The 27,942-nt window shown below is 46.3% G+C and overlaps 1 protein-coding gene across 9 annotated transcripts in view; it reads right to left on the bottom strand.

Moving 5' to 3' along the window:
* Positions 1-27,942, bottom strand: part of SIK3 (SIK family kinase 3) — a 66,186-nt gene that overhangs the window by 19,019 nt on the left and 19,225 nt on the right. For 5 of the 9 annotated variants that reach the window (XM_085525995.1, XM_085525997.1, XM_015883891.3 and 2 more), the window contains exons 2-11: positions 15,968-16,084; positions 14,293-14,356; positions 9,553-9,714; positions 3,888-4,012; positions 3,439-3,562; positions 1,959-2,077; positions 1,522-1,632; positions 1,229-1,372; positions 580-660; positions 358-467 (exon numbers count right to left, since the gene is read on the bottom strand). In XM_085525995.1, coding sequence (XP_085382121.1) covers positions 358-467; positions 580-660; positions 1,229-1,372; positions 1,522-1,632; positions 1,959-2,077; positions 3,439-3,562; positions 3,888-4,012; positions 9,553-9,714; positions 14,293-14,356; positions 15,968-16,084 — 1,157 coding nt within the window. The remainder of the gene's footprint in view (positions 1-357; positions 468-579; positions 661-1,228; positions 1,373-1,521; positions 1,633-1,958; positions 2,078-3,438; positions 3,563-3,887; positions 4,013-9,552; positions 9,715-14,292; positions 14,357-15,967; positions 16,085-27,942) is intronic. The other 4 variants (XM_085525996.1, XM_085525998.1, XM_015883892.3 and 1 more) reach the window with 1 other exon arrangement.

Below are 27,942 nucleotides of genomic sequence, written 5' to 3'. Positions count from 1 at the left end.
TACAATCAAGAAAGAGAGAAGATCTTCATCTTCAGCTCAAATTCTAACCAAGCTGTGCAATGGGACTAGGATGCTTTAACACTTTCTGCATGAAAGTCACTTTTGTTAAGGAAACACCTTGAAGTTCTTTCCCCATCTAGCAACAATTGAGTGTGCAGGAATAACTCCAAGCCACACACAGCAGGAGCAAAAAACCAAAGGTTTGATACTAGCTATGATACAGATACGTTCATCCCCACCTGTTACTAAAGGATCATAGAGAACTAAAAATGCACTGCCCCAAATTCTACCTAAGAGAGGGTTTACAAGTAGGAAAAGTGCCCTTAATCCTCCACAGAGTTAGAGTCCAATACTAACCGTGGGTCAGCTACTCCAACCGTGTGCCTTCTCATAGAGAGGTAACGGACCAGAGCTTCAGGTGATGGTTCTTCCCCTTCATCACTATCCAAGTTCATTGTTCCATCAGTCTGGGCAGGAAAAATACAGGAGATGTTGAAACACAATGTGAAGATCAATCAAAAGGCTTCAATGCAAGTCTTGGAAAAGAACTTGCAGGGGTTGTTGAGGGGAGTACCTCACCTCCACAATTTGGTTTTCAGGGTTGATGAGCTGGACTTGCGGCACATTGATGTTCATGGTATTGCCTGCCTGTTCTGTCTGCTGAGCAGAGGGATCAGAAATCAGTAGACAAGAAACTGGCATCTCTTACAACCCCTTTATGATCACCCTTGGACTAACATCAGCAAACAGACTTAACTTGAGAAGAGAGATATTACCCTGGAGCTACTGAAGGTGTCCTTAATTCTTAAGGGATTGCCTCAATTTCCCTCCCTATCCTCACTTCTGTTCAGGCAGGACCAGCATCTCTCCTCCTTCTCTTACGACCTGGCCTCTCCTAAAACAAATACTCATTTATTGGATAGTATCTCAAGTTGAGCATCATGCAGTGGTCATGGTCTGTAAACTTTATTTCCCATCCTGTAAGCCTCACGTTGCTTTTTCTGTCACTAGGTTAACTAACACTAGGATTTTGTCTGAAGAATATCTGGTAAATCCACAGTCAACAAACTCACAATTACAGAACCCAAAATACACACAAGGTTCTCAGACACAAAAGATCTTGGCACTCTTGGTGCAATGAAAACAATCAGAAGTAAGTCCAAGCTTAACAGGTAAGGGACTGTCTGACCTTCCAGGGCTGAAAAAGTATCATACAAGCAGGATCTACCTGGATGTTAGCAGAGGTGGGGAAGGTCACTGTCCGTGGTATACTTGGAGATGGGGCAATGCGCAGATTCTTGTGCCTCTTCAATCGGTCACAGAGCAAGCTGTAGATTGCACTGAAGTGATCATAAGCATCAGCTCTTAATGACTAGAAGAAGAAGAAAAGGAAGAAGCGGTCAACTCTTTCCATCAAGCAGCAAAATGAGCTCCATGCTCAGTTACCAGACACGATAAGCAACAGATATTTGTTATCCAGCTGCAAGAGGCAGCACACAATGGTCAGCTGCAGAGCGTTACCTGAATTGTGCGTTCCTTGTCCAGCCCCATTTCTGCCATTGCTAACAACACATCCTCATTCAATGGCTCCATCTGCCTCTCTGTCTTCAGGTGCTGACACTCTGCTATCAGCTGTAAGAGCACAGATACAGACTTCAGTGCTTACATACCCAAAGGCACTGAGATGAGTCACAGCTCTCTGAAGATCCAATTCACAAGGCTCAGTCTGCAAGCTGGCATGAGCTTTGAAGGCTGATGGTACATCAGTTCAAAGGGGAAAAAATAACAAGTAATCAGAGTCAAAGGATGATATGGAAAGCAAGACAAGGGGGGCACAGATAAAATGGGTACACCAGAGCTTGGAACAGGAGTTCCCAAGCAGCTGAAACAAACACCACGGTAGTCTTGCATGTACTGAGCAAGTCCCACTCACACACAGGCTCACTTCAGCTTCTCACCCTATCAAACTCTGCATCAGCTTCCCCAAGCTTCATCCACTTGTGTTTGCAGATCTGGTCCATTGAGAGCCGCTTACTTGGGTCCAAGACCAGCATGTGGCGGATCAGATGTTCACATTCTGCAAGGGAACAGACCAGTGAGTAACCACAGTGAGGAACAAAACTTCTGCAGCAGGCAGCCTTGTGCCACGAGATCAATAGCAAGTCTTCCCTCAAAGCAACTTCTCCGTAGGAAGTCATATGCAGCAAAAATACTGCTTCTCCTTCTGGACCTTGCACCCATTCCATGTACCACTTGGCTGCAGGAATTTGATGCTATATGTAGGCAGCTGAGAGGACAAGAGAACACAGCCTATCTCAGACAGAATGAAAGTGAGATACTCAAAGTTAAAGGGACTGTATTTGTCAGTGAATACCCAAAGCTTTCTAGCTAAGTACTGGTTTAAATCAGTCAGCACAGGAATAAAAGCTTCTCTCAAGACACCTCAGTAGCTGCTGCCACCCCAGCACAGGAGCATCTCCCCTCTTTGAAGCTACAAAGAGCAATGGCAGCATCAGCTGTCAGTGCCAAGCTCCCAGTGCCACTGCAGTCCCTATAGATGAGATCATCCTAACTCAGAGCCTGTTTTTGCTGGCTGTACAGTTTTCCAAATCTGATCTGAAACTACTTTTGGAGCAAATTTCTACTGCCAATACAGACATAAGTCAGCATGCTCCTTTTACACTTACCTCACTCAGGATTTCCCCATGCTAGGGAGGAAGCCAGCCAGGCCACAGTATGCTTGTGCTGTCTGCCAGCACCCCTAGGTGGCATGCTGTCACCCTGTCCCAGCTTGCCTTGCCCTGCACCATCCAAGGCAAGCAAAACACAGCTGTCATGGCTCGGGCTCCTGTAGGAATACCTCTCCCAGGGAGCTGCCACAGCAAAATGTGCCTTTTTTGTCCTCCATCCATTTTTCCACTCAAAGGTATCATAAAATACGAGCTGCTCTTAAGTGAAGTTGGTTTTATCTGACAATTAATCACATTTTTCAGAAACAGGATTTATTACCCAGGCATTTGGAAACACACTTGCAGAAAAAGGACATGGACATTCACTTGTGGTGGGGATATTGCAGGAAATTAATGTGCTGTAATGCTGTAAGAAGCTTCTTGTCTAAAGCAGATACAGTGAAAGCTTCTATATTCCTCCATTTTTAGCTTTCGCACTTCCCAGAATTTACTAAGGATGGATCTTTGCTGATGTTTCGCTTCAGCTTGTAGTTATATGCACACATGGAATTCAAGATATTTTAGAAAGAATATTTGAGTTTCTAAATTCTAGATTCAAAATTCACTTTTGCTTCCATTGCAAAGCACTATCCACCCAATTGGCTTCCTGCTATACCACTTACCTGACATATAAACCAGCTGGTGTATTGAAATCTAAGTGTTTCCATCTGTAAGCAGAGATGTGAGCACTGCAGGCACACAGCCTTACCTGTGGACATGAAGAATGGAATGCGAAACTTCCCGCTGAGCACCCTGGCACGCAGATTCTGCAGCGTGCTCCCATCGAAGGGCAGAGCACCACAGACCAGCACGTACAGCACCACGCCAAGACTCTGCATCAGACAAAGGGCAGTCAGCAGCAGCAGGGGATGGGCATAGGTTCATAGCAATAGGCGTTCTTTAAATAAAATGATAAATAACAAAGGAAGAACAAATCCTTGGAAAGGATCTTGTGACATCTCAGTCTTGGGCCAGCCTAGGTTCTCCTTTAAACTTCTGGCCTAACTTAAACTTCCTTCCAAGTCTTAAAGTCCATGGCTACACAAGCCAAGAGCACAAGTATTTCTCTGGACACCCTTCTTTTTTTCTTCTCTTGATCTAAGTACTCAAGAAGCAAAGCCAAAAATGAAACCCAACTTGAAGAGACTCATCACATACCCAAATGTCAACCTTGGGCCCATCGTATTCCTTCCCCTCGAAGAGCTCCGGGGCAGCGTAGGGAGGACTCCCACACCATGTTTTTAGCAGCTGGCCAGGTGTGAAGATGTTACTGAACCCAAAGTCTGAAAGAATAAAGAGAATGGCTTAGTGGAATGTGATCCAGTACAACTGTTGTAAACAAATGGTATTTACGTCATTTGCTGTGTCTAGTGAAATCACATACAAGTCATATAAGTCATTCAGGCTGAGGGAGCTGGGCTTGTTCAACTTGGAGAAGAGAAAGCTGCAGGGTGACCTGATTGCAGCCTTCCAGTACCTAAGGAGAGCCTACAAACAGGAGGGGAGTCAACTCTTGGAAAGGGTAGATAACAGCAAGACAAGAGGAAATGGTTTTAAGTTGAAGGAGAGCAGACTTAGGTTGGATATCAGGGGGAAGTTCTTTACTGAGAGTGGTGAGGTGATGGAACAGCTGCCCAGAGAGGCTGTGGATGCCCCGTCACCCCTGGAGGTGTTCAAGGCCAGGATGGATGGGGCCCTGAGCAGCCTGGGCATGCTTTGAATGGAGGCCTCCAGGTTATATTCAAGAGACCACACATACATCTAGGCACTAATTTCCAACCCTCAGCTTCTCTGATGACAAGTTTCACAACCCCATTAGGGCCATGGCAGCTGCCAATAAAGACAGAGTGCAGACAAAGGGAAAAAGAACAATAAATCAAGTTATTTTCCAGAAAGCACTATATGGAACTGGAAACTTCAGTTCTGGTGGGCAGCTCTACGAACCAAGTCAGGTCATTCACCTGCAGCAAATAATAAATCCTGAAAGAGAAATTAAAAGAAAGGCCTGAATCTTATGGGCAGTCAGATGGAAGCTTATGTGGGCACTAAGGGCATTCTCTGCTCATTAACCTGCCACCCCTGGCACACAGCAGCTGAGACTTGTGCTGTTCTGCACTCAAGAAAGGTGTTCTTTTTCCTTATAAAAATAAGGAATCCTTTTTTTCTCTCTTTTTTCTTCTCTCAGATGAATAAAAGCAAACCCATGGTCAGAGTGGGGTTTCCATGTCCCATGGACAGGACCGTAAAGCAATTTCTATCAGAAGGAGCTGCTATCTGCAGACTGCTTTGCCTGTTTTTCTGCTAGAAGTGTGCCAGCAGGAGGGTGAGTGACACTAATGCATGTGGATGGGGACCCACAGCAACAAGGACACATTTCATAGCATTTGCCTGAGCAGCAGATCCTCACGGCAGGTGAAATCCTGGAACAAAACACAGCAAGCTGGAAATACTCTGTTTGCAAATTCAGCCCTATTAAACCAAAACCCACCACAGCCCAAATAGATGGTACAGGTGCAGGAAGAAACAAAACTTTCATGAAGAGCTTCATGGTGTTTCTGATTTAATTGCTGCTCCTAACTGCAGCATAGCTGGGATAACGTGGAGCTGACATGGCTCACCTGTCACTGGAACACAACACCCTCTTTTCTCTTCATTTCTTTAAATTAATACACACCCATCTTGAACATTCATCTCCATTTAGTCTGCTTATTTCTCCTTACTTCCTTCTGCCAATGCTTCTGAAGATAAGGAACTCATCACGCGTTCTTCAGCCATCACTGAAGGTTTGCCTTCCTAAACCATAGAAAACTGTGAGTTTGCCCTGCAACATTTGATACCACCCTGCTGAAAGGAATTCAGGTATCACCTTTTGGACAAAGAAACCTTCCCACCAGCACCTGGAGCTTCACAGAGCACAGCAAACCCTCCGTGCAGGGCGCTCAGCACACCCAGCTGGCAGGCACTAAGTGGCTGCTTTGTGCTCCTGCCTGCAGCCTCCGTTTCCTTGCATGATTTTCCATGACCTAATTCCAGGTGACTACTTTCTTCTCTCTCCTTTAAAGAACTTCAGCAGAAACAAGCACAGCATCCAAGCACAGCTGGGTACAGCAGGATGCAGTTCACACAACTGCCAACTCCAAGCCACCAGATTACAGTCAGCTTGTCTTCCCATCCTTACAGGGGGCAAAACCCTCACCAAGAGACTACCTGTGCTTGCAGAGACCCCCATAGAGTGGTGTATTCCTGCTGAACCTTCTAGAGGACAGGCAATGTAGTGCAGACCCCTGCCCAGAACAGAGCACAGCAAATGCAAAGCCATTACGATATCAAAACCAGGAGGTTTCGACTGGAGGAAATGGGATAATCTTAATTTCCAGAACACAAGAAAAGATGAATTTAGGCAGATGAATTGGAGGGACACAGCAGACAGCTGCACAATTGTCTTTTCCACCTCAGTAAGCTTTTGATTTACTGTCTCACTTTTACAGTGGGATTTTTAACAAGTGTCTGAGCTACGACCGCCAGAACAAGCAATAAAATCTGCAGCACTAAAACAATTTCCATCTCCTACTGGCAAAGCATTCAGTAGTCAAGTTTATTTGTAAACCAGTGCAAGAACACACTGGGGTTTTGGTACTTCACAATTCAGTGATATTTTGAACTAATTGTTCTGGTTTACTTTTATTCATCCTTTTATGCAGTGAGTGGACTTTACTCCTCTTTTGTGGTTGGTTGAAATTAGCCTCCAGATTCACTTTTTTCCCATTGAAACTGAGGAGGAGACGGTCAAAGAGCAGCTCTGCAGGGTGCCTCCTTCGGGAAGCAGTCCAAGGCGGGGATGCTGAAAGGAAAGGTGGTGAATCAGCAGCTCACAGAAGCAGCAGCTCCTGGAAGCACCTGGCATGGCAGAAAGGAAGGGTTCTGGTTGCAGGGAGCTGAGCTAATCCCTATTAGAGCTGTGGTTGTGTCTGCTCCATATGGAGCTTGGGGCTGGGAGTGTTCCTTTGGGAGCCATCAGTGCTCAATGAACTGCAGCCAAGCGAGGTGGAAATGGCACACCTAAAGCTCCCCTACCCCATCAAGGTAAGAGGGAGGACTTGGGAACATCGAAGAAACAACCAAAAAATGAAAAAAGCAACAAAAGAGAGCAAAAACCAAAATCTCCCAAACCTCAAAAGACTGAAATAAATGTTCTTCTAAACATGACACGTCACCCCAGCCTAGAGACACAGCAAATCCAAACACCGGGGAGCAGCCAGGTCCCATTCCACAAACAGAGCAAAGGGAAAAGGGTGTTTTGGGGGAACAAACTCAAACCTCCTGATGATGCAATACAGGGAAAATACCTCAAAGCCATCTCTGTGCTATAACACAGAGGGTCTGGTCCCTCCTGTCACCCTGGAGCAGAGCCCAGGGAGCTGCTGTTGAGCTGCACACGGGGACTTTTATCCTCTGAAGGCGAAGCAGCGAGCAGGCTCTTGCAAACGAAATGCAAAGCAATGCATAGATCAGATTCCTGTCTGAAATCATATCCTAGGGAGGCCTGGGTATTTAGCAATAATCTCAACTCCTGGCTGAACTCTCTGACTGGGAGCACAAGGGAACACAGTGCCAGCAGCTACTGAGTCAGACTGAGAAGGTACGCGGGAGCAAAGGCATCCATGGGAAAATGAGAACTGGGGTCACAGCGTTCGTATTGTACTGTTTATGGAAAAGCTGTACAGTTGCAATCAATCAAAACATAAAATATAATAGGCACGCTTCTAGTTACCACCAAGTAGAAACAGCAGCATCAGCCTGCTTCTTGCATTGCAAGCATCAGTTGCTTAACTAACACTGAGTAAAGCCATGCAAAGCTGCAAACGCAGGTCAGAAAGACCAGTGGTGTTGTGCTAGGTAATGTGCATGGCTACATGAGGGGTCTGAATAAAGCAAGCAGTTTGCATACAGAGCGCCCAGCAGGTACACTGCTTCAGCTGGCCGAAGCTACAGATATATTAAATGTGTTGTTGAAGAGGCCAGAGTTTGACAGCATTAACAGGCTTGGCAGTAAAGGCTTTGCTGATCCTCCACCCTGCAAAACAAGGTTCTGTGCAAGTCTGCTGTATTTATTCTGGAAGGTCGACAGTGAAAGTAATCGGTTTCTATCGCTTCTTTTTTCTTTTTTTTTTTTTCTTTTGCTCTTGAAACAATGGAAGCTCTGGTGTCAGGCTGCAATTGATGAGTTATAGGGACAAAACTTAATACTCGGAAAATCCTATACCATAAATCAGCTTTTCCAGGCTACTATTCAAATCTGCTCTATCTTCCTGCCAAGAAAAACACTGCCACTACCAGGGTGGGAAATACCTTCTGGAGACCATTCTGGGAGCTGGGATTTGGAAAGAAAATAGTTTCCACCTTCCCCAGATAAAAAAGCCTCCATGATTTTCAGGCATTCACTGAACTTGCTGGTGTGCTCATGTGGTTGTTCCCTTACACACAGATGAGATTTTACCCCTTGAACACACGATGGCCTCAGATCATGAGTGCATCTGTTTGCACACAGCAGACACCGTGCTGCTTACACACGCTTCCCAAGCAGCCTTTCTGCCAGACTCACAGCTTTTGTAGTAAGTTACAGTCTCAGGCACTTTGGGTTTTTTTAATTCATGTTACAAACCCTTGTAAAAGCTGACAAGCTCTCAGAGGAACCCCATTAACACAGGGCACAGGTAACAAAGTGCCTTCCAAAAACACTCTGGTATGTGTTAGTCTCTAGTAGAATTAAACGTAACTATTGGCTGTTCCAGCCTCCCAAACAAGATGACCAGGGCAGTACTAAATCCTCTTGTTTCAAGCAGTTACTACTTCATCCCACAAAGATAAATGAAGTCAGGTCTAGTTAGTACATCACAGAGCTCAACAGCCAAGGCTCATTCTCATGTACAAAAGGAATAGACACCGGGCATGCTAGGCCAGCTCACAAACTGCCTGAGATGTAGCTCTCTGAAAGGACAGCAGTTAGCAAAAGAATCACAGTGTTTTGAGTTGGAAGGGACCTTTAAGATCATTGAGTTCCAGCCCTCTGCTATAGGCAGGGACACCTCCCTCTAGACCAGGTTTCTCACAGCCCCATCCAGCCTGGCATTGAATTCCCCCAGGGAGAGGAGGTTCACAATCTCACTGGGCAACCTGTTCCAGTGTCTCATCACCCTCATAGTAAATAATTCCTTTTTAATACCTAGCTTAAACTGAAGACAACTTGAAAAAGAAGCCTGCAAAACACAGGTTACAGACTGAAAGGGCCTGGTGTTTAGCAGCTTCAGCTTCTCCTATGAACAACATACCCAAGTCACTAGGACTATTTTCTTACCCTGGCTGAGCAAGACAGTGAAATTAGTCCAAGACTGCTTTTTCCCCTTTTGCTTCCGTACCACTAATTTTGTTATACTTACTTTTCCATTCTTTCTCTCTCACCTGGCCTGACCTGCTTTGAAGAAATCCTAAGCTGGCAATAGCTCCCAAAACAAGGTCAGTTTCTTTATTTGTCTTGGCCGTCGCTTGGTGTATTGAAACACTGCAATATCTACAGGTGCATATTTGCCTACGAAGCCAAACTTGCTTTAAAAGAAAAATTATTTTGCAGTTCTTGAAGGGAGATATAAATCTGCTGGCTATAACCTGCCAGTTCCAGCTCTGGGCAGCAGGCCACAGAGAAATCCAAAGCTTCCTTTAGCTGCACCACGTTTCCTTCTTTCTGAATACCTGGAAGCAGCCAATGCCTACATTTATTAACTTCTGAAAGCAGCTGCTTTCCTCCCACACCGTAGTCTTAGCTCACCTGCTATTTTGATGTTAAGGTTAGCATCCAGAAGAAGATTTTCCGCTTTGAGATCTCTGTGAACGATGTTACGGCAGTGACAGAAGTTGACAGCAGCCACGATTTGCTTGAACTTTCTCCGAGCTTCCTTCTCCGCCATGCGCCCGTGGGCCACCAAGTGATCTGTGATGGACAAAGCAGAGAACAGTGCTTACTGACCACTTGGAGCTGGGAAACCAATAGTTTGCTTTCGTGAGAAGCTTCAGGGCTTCAAATCTGCTTCTACACCAAAATAAAAATGCAGCTTTTTCAGCTTTTTCCTTTGCTTTCTTTGCCCCACTCCAACAGTTTGAACATCTGCCCAGGGTCCTGCTGCTGAGGGACACAGCACTCCACAAGGAAGCCTTGGCCAAGGCTCAGCCTCAGTGCTGATGCATGCAAGCACCCACTGCAAGTGCTACAGCTCAGAACCGAAGTTGTTTTAGGACCATCTTTACTTCTGTGATGCAATGAAGAAAATTGTCCCTCATGTTTCAAAATACACACAGAAATTCCCAATCTCTGGGTACCTGGTGTAAAAATATATTGGTAATACTGAACACACTTCATTATGAAAATGGAGCTTATCTCTACTAAGAAAATCTGAATACTCTCAAGAATTTCACTGAAAAAACTACCACCCAAAGGCAGTGTCTGTGGCCAGACAGGCTACAATTGTGAACATGGACAGAAGAAGGCTCCATTTGACCTAAGAGATCACAAAGGCAGGTATCCAACAGCAACAAGCCTTAAATCAATCCGCTTACAGCTGGAAAGCACCAGGCTTACAGAAGCCACTAATCATCCTGCTCTGTTAAGTCAGGGCAAACAGGGCAGAAAAACATGGCAGAGAAGGGAGAGACAAAAGCATGATCCTGAGCATCACAGAACAGGAACACAGCTCTGCCAGGAAAAGGAATTGGCAATTAAAGAGTTGAAGGCAGCTCCACAAGGGGCCTTCCCATCATTCTATCTGTGCCCACACGCCACGTGGCATGCAGGAAGGTAACCTGGATGGGCAGATGGCTTAGAAAGGAATCACGTGAGGACTGAATGCCCAGCACTCTCTCCTCACTCACCTCAAGAGGCCCTTCTGCTCAGGTTCATCCCAACACCTCACAGCCAAAAACCAGGCCGAAGGGATTTCATTTCACCCTATAAACTCTGCTCAAATTGTAGGGCTCGATAGAGATATTTCTTCTTGAAAATGATACAAATAAATCACTTCTGAAGGTTTCTCATCAGGTGGTTGTATTCTTCCCAGCCACCCATTAATTAAAAAACCTGTGACATAATTGACTTGCAGTAAATACTAATTACTGAGACACATGAAAGCAGTTCTGCCTGCTTCTGTCTGCAGAGCAGCCTACTTCTCTGTGCTCATACTGAAGGGAGTCCACCACCAATGCCAATATATGGCCCTTAACTCCCTGCTAGCAATAGCATCATTTACTCTCATACATTGTATTTCACCTTTTCCTTTGCATGGTCACACACCGTGTGCCCAGAAGAGCTATGACGGTGATGAGCGCAGTCAAGAAAGGGACTGTTCCAACACAGGCATTACTGCTGATTAATAGATAGCTCAGCCCTAAACAAGTCAAGGTCATTCACATTTGTAATCCTCTCGAGTCTGGGAACACAGCCTGCTGATGCAGTAAGTGCTCTTAAAACCAAGTGCAAAGTTCCAATCTCTCAACATTTCGGAAATCATTCAAAGACATTCTCCTACAGGCAAGAAATCAAACCCAGCTACTGCAGCAGGCACACTTCTATGAGGCTCTTGATGCATATTTTTGCCCAGCACAGGCTCAGATACAAACTAAAAACTTTCATGAAGTGCAGAAGTACACAGCTGGAGCTGCACTTCACACCAAGGAGAGGAAAACAATTCCTATTTCAGCACAGAACTGGCACAGCCAATGGGTTCCTGCATGGTGAGCTTCAAGGGTCTGGGCAGATCCTGGTTCTGGGCACTGCCCAGGGCTCAGCCCTGCTGCCATCAGGTGCTACATGCTTCCTGCCAGCTGCTCTGTCCACTTGGTCTGGAAACACAGCTTCCCTATTATCAGTGCTGCTTGGGCTGCAAAAAAGTCCTTTTAGGTTAGACATGAAATTTCACATTTAACCAAGAAACCCGGAGCATGGGCCTGTCCCCGAGCTCCGCACGTAGGCGCAGCATTCAAAACACGCTGACATTTCTGCACAAGCTCCAGAGGAAGGAGAGGAACAATGAAGCTACAGAATACTCTGCATACCACCAAGGGCAACTGTATGCCAAAATTAACCATTGCAAGCTTAGTCTGCACAAACCCCTGCTGCAAAGAGGGTACAAAGGTGGCCGTGGCTCGGCCGGAGCGCTGACCTCAGGCACACCAGAGCCAGGAGCTGCTGGCTCCTATGCACCAAATGCTTCTGTCACCGTGTCCTCCTGGAGCTGAAAAGGTGCATGGACTTGATCTCACACAGCAGCCACTGGGACAAAACTGCCACTTGTTCAGCTGGAAGTTCCACCCTGTGTTACTGCCTGTGGAATATTTGCAGCTGTAAGGCCCAGTTTAAACCTTCAGTGGTTTTGTAAAGCATCAGAGGGAAACAACTTAGATTTGCTTCAAATGAACCTGAAGCTCACAGTGCTGTAGCGATGTAGCTCAGATTATATGAGGCACTCAGCTTTACATCGAGCATTCAATGCAGAGGAAATCAAGGCCATCTCACAGACATTAAGAGAGAAAGAAGAGATGAAGGACAAAGAACACACGTGTTCAATACAGGGGACGTATCCCATGCCCAGGAGGTGGCAGATAATCCAATGACAACAAGCATTTTTCTCCCACGTACCCTTGAGACTGGAGCACACGCTGCCATACTCTGTGAGGATGTGAGCTGATGCTGTTCTGGTTTGCTGGCCATGCAGTGAGAGCTGAGCTCAAGGGCTCTTCAGGCTGCACGGTGCCTCTCCAGGCCCACCTATCCACTGACCTTGGCAGCCCACACTGCAGGGAGATGCTCCCTGGGCAACGCAAGGATGTGATTCTGCAGTGCTAGAGATGCTAACGACTGCAAGGCAACATTTCCAAAATGGGCTGCTGCTTCCTCCCAGTAAATTGCTTCCTCTCTTAGAGCAAAATCTTAATGGCTACCCAGGAAACTCTGATTACAGAAACCTGAGACTTTGGTTTTCCTTTCTCTGCTCTAATGCTTCAGGGTGCTGGGCCTCATAAAGGACCTGGAAATGCAAAAAGCCCAGCACAGCCCCACAACCATGGGCTGGAAAAACATCACAGCTACTGCACCACTGACAGCGCTTGGGCTGACTGCTCCCAGCTCTGAATGAGGATAAAATGCTGGGCAGTAAAATGGGAATTAGCCATTCTAATGGGCTGAATTTACTACAGCATAAAATATTTCAGAAAGCAATTAGATTTATCTTCAACTCATGTAGAAAACTATTTCTATAACCAGGAGAATTCATTCCAAGTTTGCATATGAGCTCGCACATAGTTCTGGATTTTAAAAAGGATGAATTGTCCCTGCCAAATTCAACAAAAGAAGGAGAAAAAGTCAAAAGGAATTCATACTTTCCTGCAGTGATCCACATACAAGTGAAGTCTCATAACCACTGGCAGCGTCTGATACGCATTCAGATGATTGTGCTGCAATTATGGCTTGCTGCACAGCATCAGATGAGTTTCACAAGCCCTCAGAACTGCTGAGCGTTCAGCACCATGATTAATGTTTGAGTAAACAACTGGGAGACTCAGCTGAGTGAAGGCAGGGTTTCACCACACCACTCATGCTCTGCAAGCACCAGCCACGACTCACCTCTTCCCTCAGCTGCCAACTCCCAAAGGAGAAGGTAGGTGAAGGATGTGGATCATGCCAAGAAGAAAGTATGGCAACCATTTACAATGGTACTGAAGGACAGTGAGGATATCACGTTCACTAGAAATCAGCACCTCCCAGCTAAAGTTGCCCTATCTTTAATAATTTGGGGGGTCTCTTGTTGCATCAAGACCTTTATCTTTTAGTGCACTCAGCTTCGCTTTCAAGAGGGTAAGAGGTGCTGAACAAAAGTGAGATTCCTGCACTGACTTAACAGGACAAGTTGGAGAGCAAACAACCAATAAACCAGGCAACAGCTCTTGCAATTGTGCTGCATAGATATTTGCGTGTGTGTGTTAAAGAATATAAAGAAATGTGGTGAAGAAAGCTCAGAAGAAACCTTGCTAGCAGACAATGGAGTTTAAAATGAACATAGCTAATATATACTAAGATAACATTCAATACGTAAAATATATATATATGTACACACATGCTTTTGAGAATGAAATACTACAGAACTACAGGAGCCTATTTGTTTTTGAGTGCTACTAACACATGCCAGCATTTAACCTACAGTCAACAAGTTCCAGATGACCTGCTGGGAAGCGAAGCCCTCAGCATCGTATACAACTGGTTAATGCCACAACTTATTTAATCTAAAGACAGCATAAAAGAGCAGCACCACCTGTCAACGAAACCCAAAGAAGAAGCAGAGGTTATGGAAGTTATTTTTCCATTAAGTTGGTATCATTTATTTTTTTACTCCCTTTGTCAATGGAAAGTTCTCAGGCTGAAGGGCATCTCTCAACTGAAACAAGAGAGCAGGGCAGCTATTTTCAGTTTACTGTAGTTAACTGAGTGCATTATCTGATTAAAGAATGCAATAAATGTACTTACCAAATATTTCCCCTCCGCTGGCATATTCTGTCACCAGATAAATCATCCTCTCTGTCTCCATAACCTGGACATAAGGACAGAAAAGCAATGGATAAAGGAGACTGCTTCATGCAGAGAAACATGATAGAAATTTGCATTCCTTCTATAACGTGTTCAGAAAACATGGTTTTAAATTCAGATTCCTAATTAAAAAACAACAATTAAAGACTCCGAATTCCCAAATCCAGGTTTTAGTAACTTTTATTTAGGATTCTGGGGCAAGAAAGAAAGCATGAAGAAATCAGTCTACAAAGAGACATTCCCTAAGTATCTTAACATGTCATAATTCCGTAGTATTTGCTGTAGGCATTTCAATTTTGGTTATTTGGCAAAAATAGCTAAACATTAACCTCACTCACTTCTACTCAGTTTTAACTCCTTGGAGTCCAAATAATTGCTTACATCCACCAGGCAAAGATCAGAAGCAGACTGGTCTTGAACAGACAAGGGTTTAATTCTGAGGAATGGCATAACCATTCTTGAGGGTTTAACTTCTCCCTTAAAACGCATACATGAACATCCCATTACAGAAGGAAATAACTCCTGACTACTTCCCCAGAATTTCAAGTTTTTATATTCCATTGCCTGCCATCAGAGAAGGGAAGCCACAAACAGCAGGTTACTCAACTTAATTAGTCTCTTGCACTGTAATTCTTTCCCAAGATAAGGGGCCCTGGACAATGTGTGTGCCTGCCCAAAGAGGAGCTGACTTCCCAACCAGAGCTGGGATGGAAGCTCTGTCCCTTCCCAGTTCAGGCTGTGTCTGTGAGCAGAGGGCAGGTGGTCCTGCATAAGCCTGGCAGGCAGCAGGCAGCTCTGGGAAGGGACTGATAAGCAGCCATTTTCCTCCAGCTTCCCAGAAATCAGATTGCACGCAACAGAAGAGAATTTGTACAGAGCTTTCAAACACCCTTCGGTTGTAAATAATTGTGCGAGGCCTTGAATCAAAAAGATTCAGAGAGGGAATATTCAGTTTCCAGAATAGCACTGAGCATTTCACCAAGGTGTCAGTCCCTCTTACTTCCTTGCTCCCATCACTCTGCTCACTTCTGGCTTGTTGCACCTTCCCTGCTGTTCTGTTTGACCATGCTGAATACGTGCGTAAAAAGCAGCACAAGTAGGTTCTGTCTCTGGCAATTCTGTTTGCAGAGTAAAAACGCCAAAGAAGCAAAAAGTCTGCAAACATCGGACAAAAGCAGGTGTGCCATTGCTATTGATCACCTTCCAAGAAAGCACAGAACAGATCAGCAAGTCCACAAACCACCAGGGAGTTGTGCAGGGAGAGGAGAGCAGCACGCTCTCAGTCCTCCTAGAGGACGAGAATTATTCTCTCCCTTCAGCTGAGAAGGGTAACCCACATCCGGCTTCAACTGGGAAGCTGAAAAGCAGACAATAGCCATAAAGTGATGGCAAAGGGCCAGCCCCCAGCGGAAGTGTGATCTCCCAGAAAAGAGAAGGGTTAGCCACACTTTTTGCCTGTCCTCTTCTCACTCAAGTACTTTGAGATCTTAAAAACATAAAGGACTTTCCCAGCACTTCACCTAGGAGGAAGAGAGGGACAAATGTATGGAACACACTGTTATACAGTGTAAAGGTGTAGTGAAGAGAGGGAAAACTCACTGCAAAGTGCACCTACCTGATATAACCTGATGATATGTGGATGGCAGAGCATCTTCATAATCTGAACTTCTCGAAATATCTTCTTCAGATTCTCTTCATCCAGCTGTGTCTTATCAATTATCTTTATAGCAACCTGGAAGAAGGGGAAAAGTTAAAAAGCAGGTTATTTACCCAATTACATTTGTGAAAGAACATTAAGAAAAGACCCAAATACTGTACATAAGACTGTGCTGTGCTAAACACCAGATGAAAACTGTGCTTTGTAGTCCATACCTCGGAGAGCCTGGGAGCTCTGCACAGCCTCCAGGGGCTCTAAACACACAGATGGGGGCAATGAAGGAAAGGGAAAGGCATCAGAGCAACAGGCTCTGGTGTTATCCACACCATGGCTTGCTTACTGTAATGGGACAGACATACAGCAGTGAGGGGATGCCAGGCAGCTAAAAAGTCTTGCACACCCCATGAGCAGCAAACACTGCATTTGCAATGCTGCTTGCAAACCAAACTTCAGCCACCAACAAACCTCAGTGCAAGACTGCAGCTACAGTGTGGTATTTCATCTCAAGATTTGTGGGCTGGACTATCTTCCACCAGCAAGTTGTTCTGCTTAGAGATTGCACTTTCCTTGAGAAAAGACCCACTTTTATACAAGTTCTCCTGGCTTGCGTGTGATCTGCAGGACTTTAGTCCAAGAAGACTGCAGAATCACGTAAAGATCAGAGGAAGGGCATGCAAAGCAGCACTGCGGGCACAAGTGCTGATGGTGCACAATTGGAAAGACGTGACACAGGAACTCAAAGCCCAGTTATGCAAACACAAGCTTGCAGCAGGATCCAGCATTCACTAGGGATGGGGACGTGATTATCTTGAAAAACCAATTTCCTTTGAAGTCTATCATGATTAAAAGCATACACAAGTCCCATTTTCTCCCTCAAACAAGATACTGCTGGTGGAAGGCAGGACTTGACACCGAATCAGCCTATAGAAACTGCACCACATGCGACTGGAATGCATCCAAGCTCTGAACTAACAGCCCTGACCTTCACACCCAGCGCAGGTGTTGGCAGCAGGGGAAGCCCAAGCGCACAGGGCCAAGCACGGGGCCCTGAGGCTGCAGATTGGGAATGGGAGCACTGCGGGATTGCTGCTGCCTGCCCAGGAGCACATTGCAGAGCTCCCTGCCAGCCCCAGTGAGGAAAGGGGGCCAGCAGCAGGTTGGTCTGGGTGCTGGTGGTATTCCTCCTCTGGTGCCAAACCCAAGTGTGATGCCAAATGATGCTCTAAGAGGCGTGACTCTGTTTGGTGGGGGAAGGGGGGAAGAATACTATCTTGAGAATCTTTAAAGGGATGAGCTGAAGCAAAAGAAAACGAAGCTATGTATTTTATGAGAATACCCTTGTCAGAAGAATAGCTGCCCTGCATGTGAGCAGAACCCTGAAGAGGCACTATGTACAACAAGCTGGTTTTTTCACTTGAAACACTTAGAGCAAAGGAATCATTCCAGACATCCAAGTCACCGAGCGTGCTTACTACAGCAAGAACAGAAGCTGTAAAGCAGCCAGGGCTGGCACTCAGCGTCAGGAGTAGCTGGCAGCAGCAGGGCTGGAGCCAAGGCAGAAGGTGAAGCGGCACAAGCAGCCCCTGCTCGCCGCTGCCAGGCACTAACAGGCAGTGATTAACAGGGTGACAAGTTGCTGCTGGGACGCATCCCCCATGGCCCAGCAGACATGCAGCAGCGTATGGCTGTGAGCTGTGCTGCTGGAGGTCCACACCGCCAGGCTGCAAGGACAGTGCTCAAGAATTGACTGGATAACTTTAGGGAGTCAGAGGAGGTTCGGGAGCGCTCACCACATGCCTCTCCCCAAGGACCTGCCTCCTATGAACAAGCTTTTGTAAAGCTTCAACTAACCATGTTTAAAAGAACGGCGAGAAGCTTCCTGCGAGAGCGAAGGCAAGATGTCTACCCAGAGACATGAGTCATTTCCAGGCACAAATATTTAAATGAGAATCCACAGGTCTGGAGCACTCCTAAGCTCCTTACTTATTTCACGACCGTATATTTGCTCAAAGGAAATCTCATTTCCTGGCTTAATTATTTGAGTTGAGCTGACACTTCTGGCCAAGTTCATGTGAAGGGATATAACTTAGACAGCGAGGCCAGGTGGAACGGAATGGAATCCCTTTGGTCCTCTTTGATAGCACAGGGCAGAGTGCTGCCATCCCATACACCAGTGCAGAAGGTACAAGAAGGCATTGCCTTCTTAAAGAGATCCTACCTCCCCATCAAATGGGTGGCCCTGGAGTAAGGCTGAGTATGTCCCATAAGTGAGGAAGACAAGAGACCTGGCAATTCTGAAGGAGTTTCTTCATTGAATTTAAATGCCTCCAGCAACAGAGATAACATGAAAGGTAAAAGTCTCCTGTAAAAGCCGGGGGAAAGCACCTCGTGCTCCAGTTTCAGGAAATTCAGGGCTTCCTCACCACGGCGCGGGTGGAAGTAGGAAATCCCCTCAGTGCTCCTAACAGACCATGCAGGGAGAGCCAGGGCTGGGGGGGAACTGTGTGGGGTTTGTGTTGGATGCTTGGATGCCTGCTCCCTTCCACAGCACAGGCACTTCCCTTGAGCTGCATAATAACAGTGCCCAAGCAGGTGCTTAACCATTTTCTCCATAAAGCATTGCTTGGAATTCCTGGGCATTTTGCTAATGTTTTCTTCCCAGTCTTCTAATTGCACTGTTTTGGAGCTGATGGATCACAGCAGGTACCAGGCACACCCCACGTTCATTATTGGGGTCACCGTCCCACTGGGCCAGGAGAAATGCAGCTGGGGTCAGTGCTCTGGGCTTGGTAAAGGGCTGCAGTGCACCTCGAGGAGGAGGAGGAGGACAGCCCATCGCTCATGCCAAGCAGTGTCTGAAGGAGCCAGGTGCTGTTTCACCCCTTCCCCTCCCCTCTGCCAGGCGTCACTGCTATCAGCTAAGACCCAGACAAGTGTTCCCATCACTCACAAGACAATTCCCATCAATCACCGCCCTCGTTGGCAGCTTCAGCCGGCAACAACCAGATCCGTGTCAATGACGCACGGCGGGTGGCTGCTGTGATGAGCCTGCAGTGGGACGCAGGGCTGAAGGCACGGCCATGGCGGGGCCCACAGCTGCAGCCACAAGCGCACCTTACAGCAGTCAGAGCCATAGGAGAAACACAGGCAGATGGGTTTCCTGCTGCAGTCGAGGGGAGCGCTGACATTTATGGCCCCATGGCTCTGTAGGACCACTTGTGCATAAGGAACAAATCTCTTGAAGCACTGAGACTCAACCCCAATTAAGCGCACTCCCTCATCCCACATAAAAACATAGAGAGGAGAGAGCGAGGCTAAACATCATTAAATAAAGCACAAGTTAAGCTACAATTAAAAGTGGAAGAAAACCATAATCTAATTCCTTAAACAATGAAATGTTCTTTAAAAAGTAGTCGGAAAAATTCACTCTTCTTTTATCAAAAGTTAATGAAGCTTAGAGGCAGCAGGATACGTGCCAGCTCTGGGGCATGCATGCTGCTACCAATTAACACAATGTTCCCTCCACTTCCAAACATTTCATTTTCTTCCTTCTCGGAGCCAACTAACACACCAGTAGTTTGAGAGACAAATTGTTACTTGGAAGAAAAGTTAAGTTCTTAAAAACAACAAGCCATAAAAAGAAGGTGAGGCTTTCAAGCTGATGACCACAAGGCTGTGCTCTTTGGGTTTGGCTGGGGCATCTCCATGCTTCTCATTGCCTGGTGTGCTCCAACTTGAATATTGTTCCATGTTTTCCTGATTCTAAAGCTGTGCTGGGCATGTGTGAATGGTGAGGGCCAGCCAACCCGCTCTTAACAGGAGACTGCAGTAAGGAAATGGGTTTTGAAAGCAGCTGTGTGTACAAAATAAACATGTCAGCCTTATAGAGACCTGAAAACTAGCAAAATTCCAAGGGAAAAAGTCTCCCTGTACAAGCCCTGAGATGACTTTATTATGCCCAAAGCAGCCCAGAAGCTTGGTGACTGATCCAGGTCAAAAGTGTCCATCACCTGATTAGCCCATCACCAACCCTGGGTTGGGAATAGAGCTAAAGGATTGTGCCAAGGGCAAGAGCATTAGTCTTGGTGTAGAAAATAATACCCACTTGTAGGAATTCAAAGTTATCCAGACATCCTGTTTATCAGCTAATGTGGCTCATGTTCATGCATACTTCCTTGAATCACCACTGCCCTTGCCAACAAGGAGAACAAATCCCTGCTGGCAGGGGAGGACGGAGCAGGAGGTACCTGAATTCCTCGGGCGCTGAATGCCTCTGTGTCACCACATCTAACTCAGAAAGAGTTTGGGATGTACCAGAATGGGTCTGCCTGTAAATTCTACCTTGCATTAAAGTTAAGCTATGAGGAACAGCTCACAGCACTGCACATGCATGGAAGGGAGCAACCACGCTGCCTGCAGTTGGGCTGCAGGACAGGCACTGGAATGGCAACCAGCCCTGGCTGCCCTCCCTCAGCCTCACTGGGAACAGACAGCCTGTGCCCAGCAGCCTGCTAAATTAAGTGCTTAACCAGAGCCCTGCAAAACAGTCACACATGCAGCCAGCTGGGGAGGCCAAGCACCACTGAGAATGAACATCAAACTTCTCAAAGAGTCAAAGAGAAAAAAGATAGGAAATACTAGCTTGTGCTCAGTGGAAAGAAGCCATAATAAGAGACCATTCCTTCTTCTTATATGCACTGAGCAAAGAAACAGCTAAAGACACTGTCCTGGCCTAACATCAATCCCTTAGCACTCAGCAACTTCTATCTAGTTATAACTGATTAAAGTCTCCTGTTTGGATGGCTATTCCTTAAAGAAACCGCTTTCATTATTTCAGCTCAGTTGTTTCTATAGTGGCATAAGTTCAAAACCAGGAAAAACCACGCTCCTTTCAGACTACGACCATGAGATTGATCTAATCAGTTACAAAATAATAGTGCCAGTAAGTGTTAGCATAAGTCAGCCATCGATCTCCTCAATGTAACAGGAGCCAACAGATGGCACTGACAAATTGACTGTGCTGAGGAAAAAAAGAAAAACAACAAAGCATGTTTAGGAAAAACACAGTTCCTAGAATCGTTCTGAGAAGTCCCTCTTCTGCTTTAAATTGCTCCTGGAAAACCCTCCATGAACATTCACAGATGTATTCTGCTATAAATGAGTGAGTCCATGGAGCTCGGCTCCTCCATCACCCGTCACATAGTGCAACCAATGCAATGGTGGCATCCATACTGGTCTTGGGACTAGACAATAAATAGGCTGCAGAAGGCCAGACTGAGTGTAAAAAAGAAGAGGCAGGGTGTGATAGGTGGGGAACCAGAGCTAAGCACTGCTTAGATAAGGACATATGGAGGTCAGAATAAAGCCAACTCATCCCAGCATCCTACATGGCTAGACAACAGCACGCTTGTCAGAGAACCAGAAACACTCCCCTTGACAAGCTAGTGGGCACAAGAGGCACCTACAGCTCCGAATTAAGTAACCAGCAGAATGAACCTAACTGAAAGCAATGCTGCAGATAAAACTAGGCCATTCTGCAGCAAAACCAGTGGCTTTTGGAGGTGGCATAAATGCTAACATTGGCAGCGACTGAAAGCAGGAAACTGTGGACCAAAATGTGTCTAGCAAAGTTGCATTTGCTCAGGAAGGAAGTTATCACCTCATCCACATCCCTCTTCAGAATCAATGCAGTGACTTATACCTTGCACAAGGTGAAGAATATACTGATGGTGTTTGGAGAAAAGTCAATATGCCCAAATCCTCTTGGTCTGCTGCAATGTTAATACTCCACTTGTGTGAACGCTGTACTCTGCTATGACCTTTCAGCATCCCCAGGGGAACAGGACTGGAATTTCAATGACAGAAGCAGAAAAACAACGCTCACATCTACAGCCACATAGCAGCTAAACTCCATTACAGAAACCTCATCATTTCAGTGCACACACAACAGCCTACACACGCTGTTTGAATTGTCACAGCTAGAGGAAACTCATCCACAACACCCTCTAGGAGCCCAGCCTTTAAACACACGGACATCCCAAGCATGAATCCCTCCCTTCCCAGCTTATCACCAAATTTACACCAGCAGTTGCAGCTTCTATTTCCAAAAGGAAGATGTTAAATGCATATGGGAGCTGTACCTCCAAACCACGCTGCTTCACAGCACGAACTTCAGTGCCAAACAGTGATTTTAATGCAAATCCTTACATTTTATTTTCTCCCTGTTCTGAAAAGTAAAAGGGATGACAGGTATTCTCCTGCAGGCCCACTAAGTTAGAACTAACATTCTGCAAGCAACAAGCCAGGTTGATTGCCTTGCTAGAGCTGGCTTCCAGTAATTGTATTCTCCTTCACTTGTCATTGTTTCCTTGCATCATAGATCAGCAACAGTGAGGTTCTGGAGAGCTGTTCTTAATTACTTCATCACTTTGGGTAACAGCAGGAAACAGACTCCAAGTTACCTTTGCTGCCTGCTGAGCGTGTTCATACCAACTGCATCCAGGCCTGCGGAACAGCACGATGGATGGATGGTAAGATCCCAGAGAGAGACAAAGGAAACATAACTGGAGATGCTAATTAGATGAATGAACCATTTCAGTATGTGAAGAAACTTCTTTAGCAAGTCAGAAGGTCTGTAGCTGCAAATTACACCACATTTCATAGGTAGGTAGGTCTGAAAACCTTAATACCAACATGATTTAGCTGAACTTCACAGCTCAACTATAAAGGCAGATATCTATGGACCACAATACCTAGTAACCCTAAGCCCAAAGCAGCAAGGGTTAGCAGGAGCTAAGGAAGGTGCTCTGCTGTCCCCAGGCCAGCTCTTCCTTGCCTTCCTTACAGCTCATTTCTGCCTCATCGCAGCTTTCCAGTGTGGAAATTGAGATCTCCCAAACCAGAGCATTCTTTAATCAGTTTGCAGAGATTAAGTTGCAAATTAGGCCACTATCTGGTCAAATCTAACCCACGCTGCAGGTGCAAAACACATCAAACAGATGATTAATGGGAAAGCAGCTTTTGCTCATAACATTAGCAGTGGCCCCCCATTAATTACAGTGGGATCTACTGAGGCAGCCAAGTACAGTGTGGGTTTGCTGGAGCAAAAGGAAGGAGCACTCAGACACGCATCCTGCCCTGTTTCAGCTCGTGATCTGCTGACAATCTGCAGAGCTACCTCTGTGGGTTCCACACAAATTAAAAGCAATCGCAACACTTAATGCACAAAGATTGCACTTGTTAATTAAAACGGGGATTTGAATGAGCTTGGTTTAGCTAGCACAGAACCTAATGGTGGCACGCTGCAATCTGTCTCAGCTGGTTAACTTGTCAAATGCAAGGTGAAAAAGCAGATCCTGGTTGAGTAAGCACGAGCTGCTCTGCAAACAGGGCTCGAGTCCTATCACAGCACTCCTTGGGGAGGGAATTCAAGTAGTTAAACTTCTGTCTCAGTACAGATAAACACGGCTGGGCTGCATCCGTGCAGCACCGGCTGTCAGGACACAGCACTAACCTCACCTAAATCAAGGAGAAGGGAGGAAAGGCCTGGGAAAATCAGATGACAACACAGGATGCTCTCATCTTTTATCTGCTGCGTTTCCCACACATGGAGAGAAGTGCACATCAACTGCACGTAGGAGGGAAACAAAAAGCAGTTGCACACATTCAGCTCCACACCTCAACAGTGATGGAAAAAGCTGAGGGGGAGAGGTGGGAGGGGGAGAACAGCAGGGACGTCATGGGCTGGGGATCCTGCGGGAGGGCAGGTTGCCTGGAGACAGAGCCAGCAGGAGCAGGAGAGAAGGCTGATGATGCTGGGAAATGGAGCTGCCTGGCACCAGCAGAGCTCAGCAGAAAGGCACCAGTCTTCAGCTCTCCAGCCAAAGGCTGCTTGAGGTGCAGTCAAAAGACTGCGTTTGTTGTGAAGGTTTAAGCAACCTCAAATGTCCAGTAGATGCTCATTCATTTTGCACCTTCTAACAGCCCTTAAGAAGCCAATGCTGCACTACAGCTCAGAACAGGATGGGCCTCAGCACTGCTAGGAAGTGCCCAGCTGCAACCAGGTGAGACCAGAAGCACTGCAGCTTGCCTTGGAGGGCACTGACGCACCAGGTTCTCCACTGCTATTTTAATTGCAGAGACAGCACAGGGGAGGAGACTACAGTGAATTCATTTATAGTACCAGTGACGTGTGTAAGCCTCCCCAGCGACATCCAATACCATCCAGCAGGCTGGAACAATATCAGGAGAATAAGACAGGTTCTGAATGCATCAAAAAGTGTGCTGCTGTAAAGCCAGGCCCTCCATGACTTGCAGGAATTACAGCCAAAATCATCCCATCCCAACTGATGCTGAATGCTGGGACAGCCCAGGAGAGCTCAAGGCACAGGCAGCCGGTCAGCCTCAAGGTTGCACTGCAACATAAACATTCAAGTAAAACAAGACTGAGTTTCCCAACACCGAACTCCCATTTGTCTGCAGCATTGCAGGTTGTTTTAGCAAACTGACCGACATATGATTAGTAACAGCTTTAAGAGATTGCCATTTTAAAATGAGAAATGGCTGCTCAAGAGCTAATACTGCTAAAAATAAAAGGGGCTGCTGGGTCCAAACAGTGACATTTTATTAGTATACATCACATTGAAGAATGAGCATCTTGCAAAAGCAGGAGTGCAAACTGTCTTTGCAACAAACATCACTGCTTTGCCCAGCACCAAGCAGTGGTGAGGAGCTGCTGCAGCCAACACACCCAGCTCGGGTCAGAGCCAGAGCCCAGGTCTGCTTCCAAGGTCCCCTGCACTGTAATTATCATGTTTCTTGTATTGCTAACGCTCCTGCCTGCAGTCAGCAGAGCCGGAGGAAATAATACAAGTCTGTTACTCACTGACACTACATTAGAGCAACCCTGGGCTCTCGGAGTTGCTTAGCAGCACAGTTTTGGAAATGTAGGCTCATGCAGGAAGAAATCTGTCACAGCAGGCTCCACATCAAGAATGCTGGGCAGCAGCAGCCACCGGTCACCCGCTGGGGAACTAAGCCATGCTTGCTGCAGTGCTGAGACTCGCTGGAGAAGGACAGGGCACGCCACCTCCTTCCACACTTCTAGAACGTCTCGAATTCTAACACGAAGCCTTGACTTCTGAGTGCTGGGAGGATATTGGAGCAGGCAGGTTTTACTTGTTTTACCTGGATTTGTCATTTTGCTTTAACTCTGATGACCTACATGCAGAGAAAGAAAAGTGGTACATTCCAGGTACACAGCTGAAAGCGGAACTCCAATGTGAATGCAAGTGAATTGGTTTATTAAAAAGCAAAAGCAGGAAGATAAAGAAATGCTCGGTAATGTGCTGTACTGTACACTCACTTGTGAGTATTTTTAAGCAGCACTTACATTGCTACCATCTCAGCTTGGATCCAGAGGTCACCAGCAGGACAGCAGCGTGCCTCAGCCCAGCATACACACTTGGATATTCAAACGAAACCAAGAGTAACAATTGGAAGAGGGAAATCTGGTATAATAATGCTGCAGCTTAAAGACTGCCAAACAGTAGAAACCTGTGCAAAGCATTTAATTATGAGCACTCCTTGCAGCCCCCAGCTAGAGCTGCACCCAGGGACCTCAGCAGAACTCAGTGCTGTGCCAAGGGATGGCTGCACCAAGACCACAGCAGGGACATGACAAGGGACTGGCAACCATCATCGTCCACCAAACACCAATATCTCTACATCACTACCTATGCAGTCTGCTACACAACCTGAAATACTTAGATATCTGGTTTGATAGAAACCACACCCAATAAACCAAGTCACGATGCAGCTGATAACCATCAGCTGATTAGGGTTTTGCACGTGGTCATTGGAAGGTAAGTATTTCAGATGAACAAAGCGTGAATCGACAGCCTGCTGTGAGCAGAGCACCAAGGAGGCCACAGAACAGGGCTGTGAGCAGGGCAGGAGACCCTGCAAGGTGCTCCCATCTTTTCCTGTTTCCCTATGAGCAAATAAACATTCCCCCCTGGCTGGTAAGTTTAGGCCAGCAATCAGCAGGTGATACTATTGCATTTGTGATTAAGGATGCCCAATGCATTGCTGTCACTGGATCTCAAGTGCACTTAGCAGGGAGGGATGGAGATAGGACATGAAAGTGCAGGATGAAGCAGAGCACATGCCAGATATCTAGATGATGCATTCAGAAATATTTAGAGACTGCATTTCCAGCAGCAGCCTTTATGCAGTTTGCTGTGATTAGCTGCCAGTTTCTATGGGAACAAATAAGCAGTGGCCCCGTCACTAAATGTAAACTGCACTTTCTTACTGCTTAGCATCAAACCCGCCCTCTATCAGCACATCCCGAGATGCCAGGCCCAGAACAATGATGTTTTCAGTACACACGTGCACTGCCCTCAGCGTTTATGATGAAAACCCCCCGCTCTGCAAGGCGCTGTGCGAGCCACCAGGATTCATCTGCTCCCAGCAGCAGCCAACCCACTCAATAGTGGCTTTAATTCAGGCAGCTTCTCCCACCCATATAAATGCTCCTTTTGGGAGCAGGCCTTTTCTATGCAAAAAATGTTGGCAATAGCCAGGGGAAGAGCCAGAACTGCTGAATCCTGAGCGCTAATGTCATCGCTGAGCCAGTTCCCACCAGCCTGGAGAAGATGCCTGCTCTGCAGAAGGCACAGCAACCAGGGACAGGCAGCACTGTGAAGGCCGAGCAGTCCATCACCCATCAGCCAGTCTTTACCTCTCAGCATTTCTCCACACCACTCATCCTCTTCCCATCCTAATCATCCCAAACACCTACTGCTGATCTTTAAGGACTGATGAAGCACCTGAGCCAAAGGCAGCCTGACTCACAAATGGCTTTCTCACATCATACAGCACCTTGCAAAGACTCCCCACATTAGGATATCAGCTCCCCGGGCCCAGCTCGGCTGATGCCTGCAGCCAACCACATCCCCAGGTCTCCTCTGTGCCCTCAATTGGGTGACAGATCCCACAGCTGCTTTCACGAGGTTTTTTTCCTGCAGAAACACAGCGATTAGCCTCAAATTTACATTTATTTCATAACAATGCAAGCTTGGCAGAAGATCCTTTCACAGCAATAGCTGCACAGGACGCCTTAAAGAGTCACCTTCCAACACTAGAGAAGCACACAAGCCATTTCCAACAACAGAATCTGATTCTCCTTATCAATAATAGTCCTCGCAGGCCTGACAACCAACCAAAATTCTTAAGAAAAGAAATTAAAACAAGGGATAATAGAGTATTTTTAGAGCAGGAGACGCTGCTATTTTGAAAGGAGCCTTCAGAATCGTAGTACCGAAACTCTCGTAGTTGTAGCTTCTGCTTTGCCACCATAAATCATATTCTGAGGGAGTAAGACAGCAGCCAATACATGAGCGTAGGCATTGCACAACTGGGCTTCTGCAAGCACTTGGTGTGAAGAATAATGTTCTTAAAAGATTTAATTTCTAGGGAATGTTTAAATACTGAAGAGTAAACACTGAGTCAGAGACAGGCACTAAATACAGGTAAATGCAGCGGGGGCACGTGGAAGCAAAGCCGCAGCCTGGAATTTGCTCAATGCCTTCCCTTGTATGTGTGAAATTCTGGGCCCAGCAGTGGACAAAGCCTCTTTTATGCTTGCAGAAACTGCAAGAAAACAAAAACCAAACAAATAAAGGCAAACTACAGAGCCGTTTGGGGGTCTTAAAACAAGCCTGAAGCACACAGCTTCGCAAGGTTGAGCTTTCGAGTCCATGTAAGGCACGGATGGGCACGGAGTCACAACTCAGGGAATTGCTGAGCAGTGCAATAGTACAGAAGAAAGGAAGGACTGAATCATTGCAAATGTTTAAGCAGCACTTCAGACCCCAGCTCCTCCGTGTCCACTCCTTGAGGCTCCCTGCCAGTGTGCAAACAAGAAAGCA

This window comes from Coturnix japonica, chromosome 34 (genome assembly GCF_054131305.1).
Source record: "Coturnix japonica strain WE chromosome 34, WE-NBRP24, whole genome shotgun sequence".
In the NCBI taxonomy this organism is placed as follows: domain Eukaryota; kingdom Metazoa; phylum Chordata; class Aves; order Galliformes; family Phasianidae; genus Coturnix; species Coturnix japonica.
Note: the sequence above shows the minus strand (reverse complement) of the source record. Positions and strands in the feature narration are given on the sequence as shown.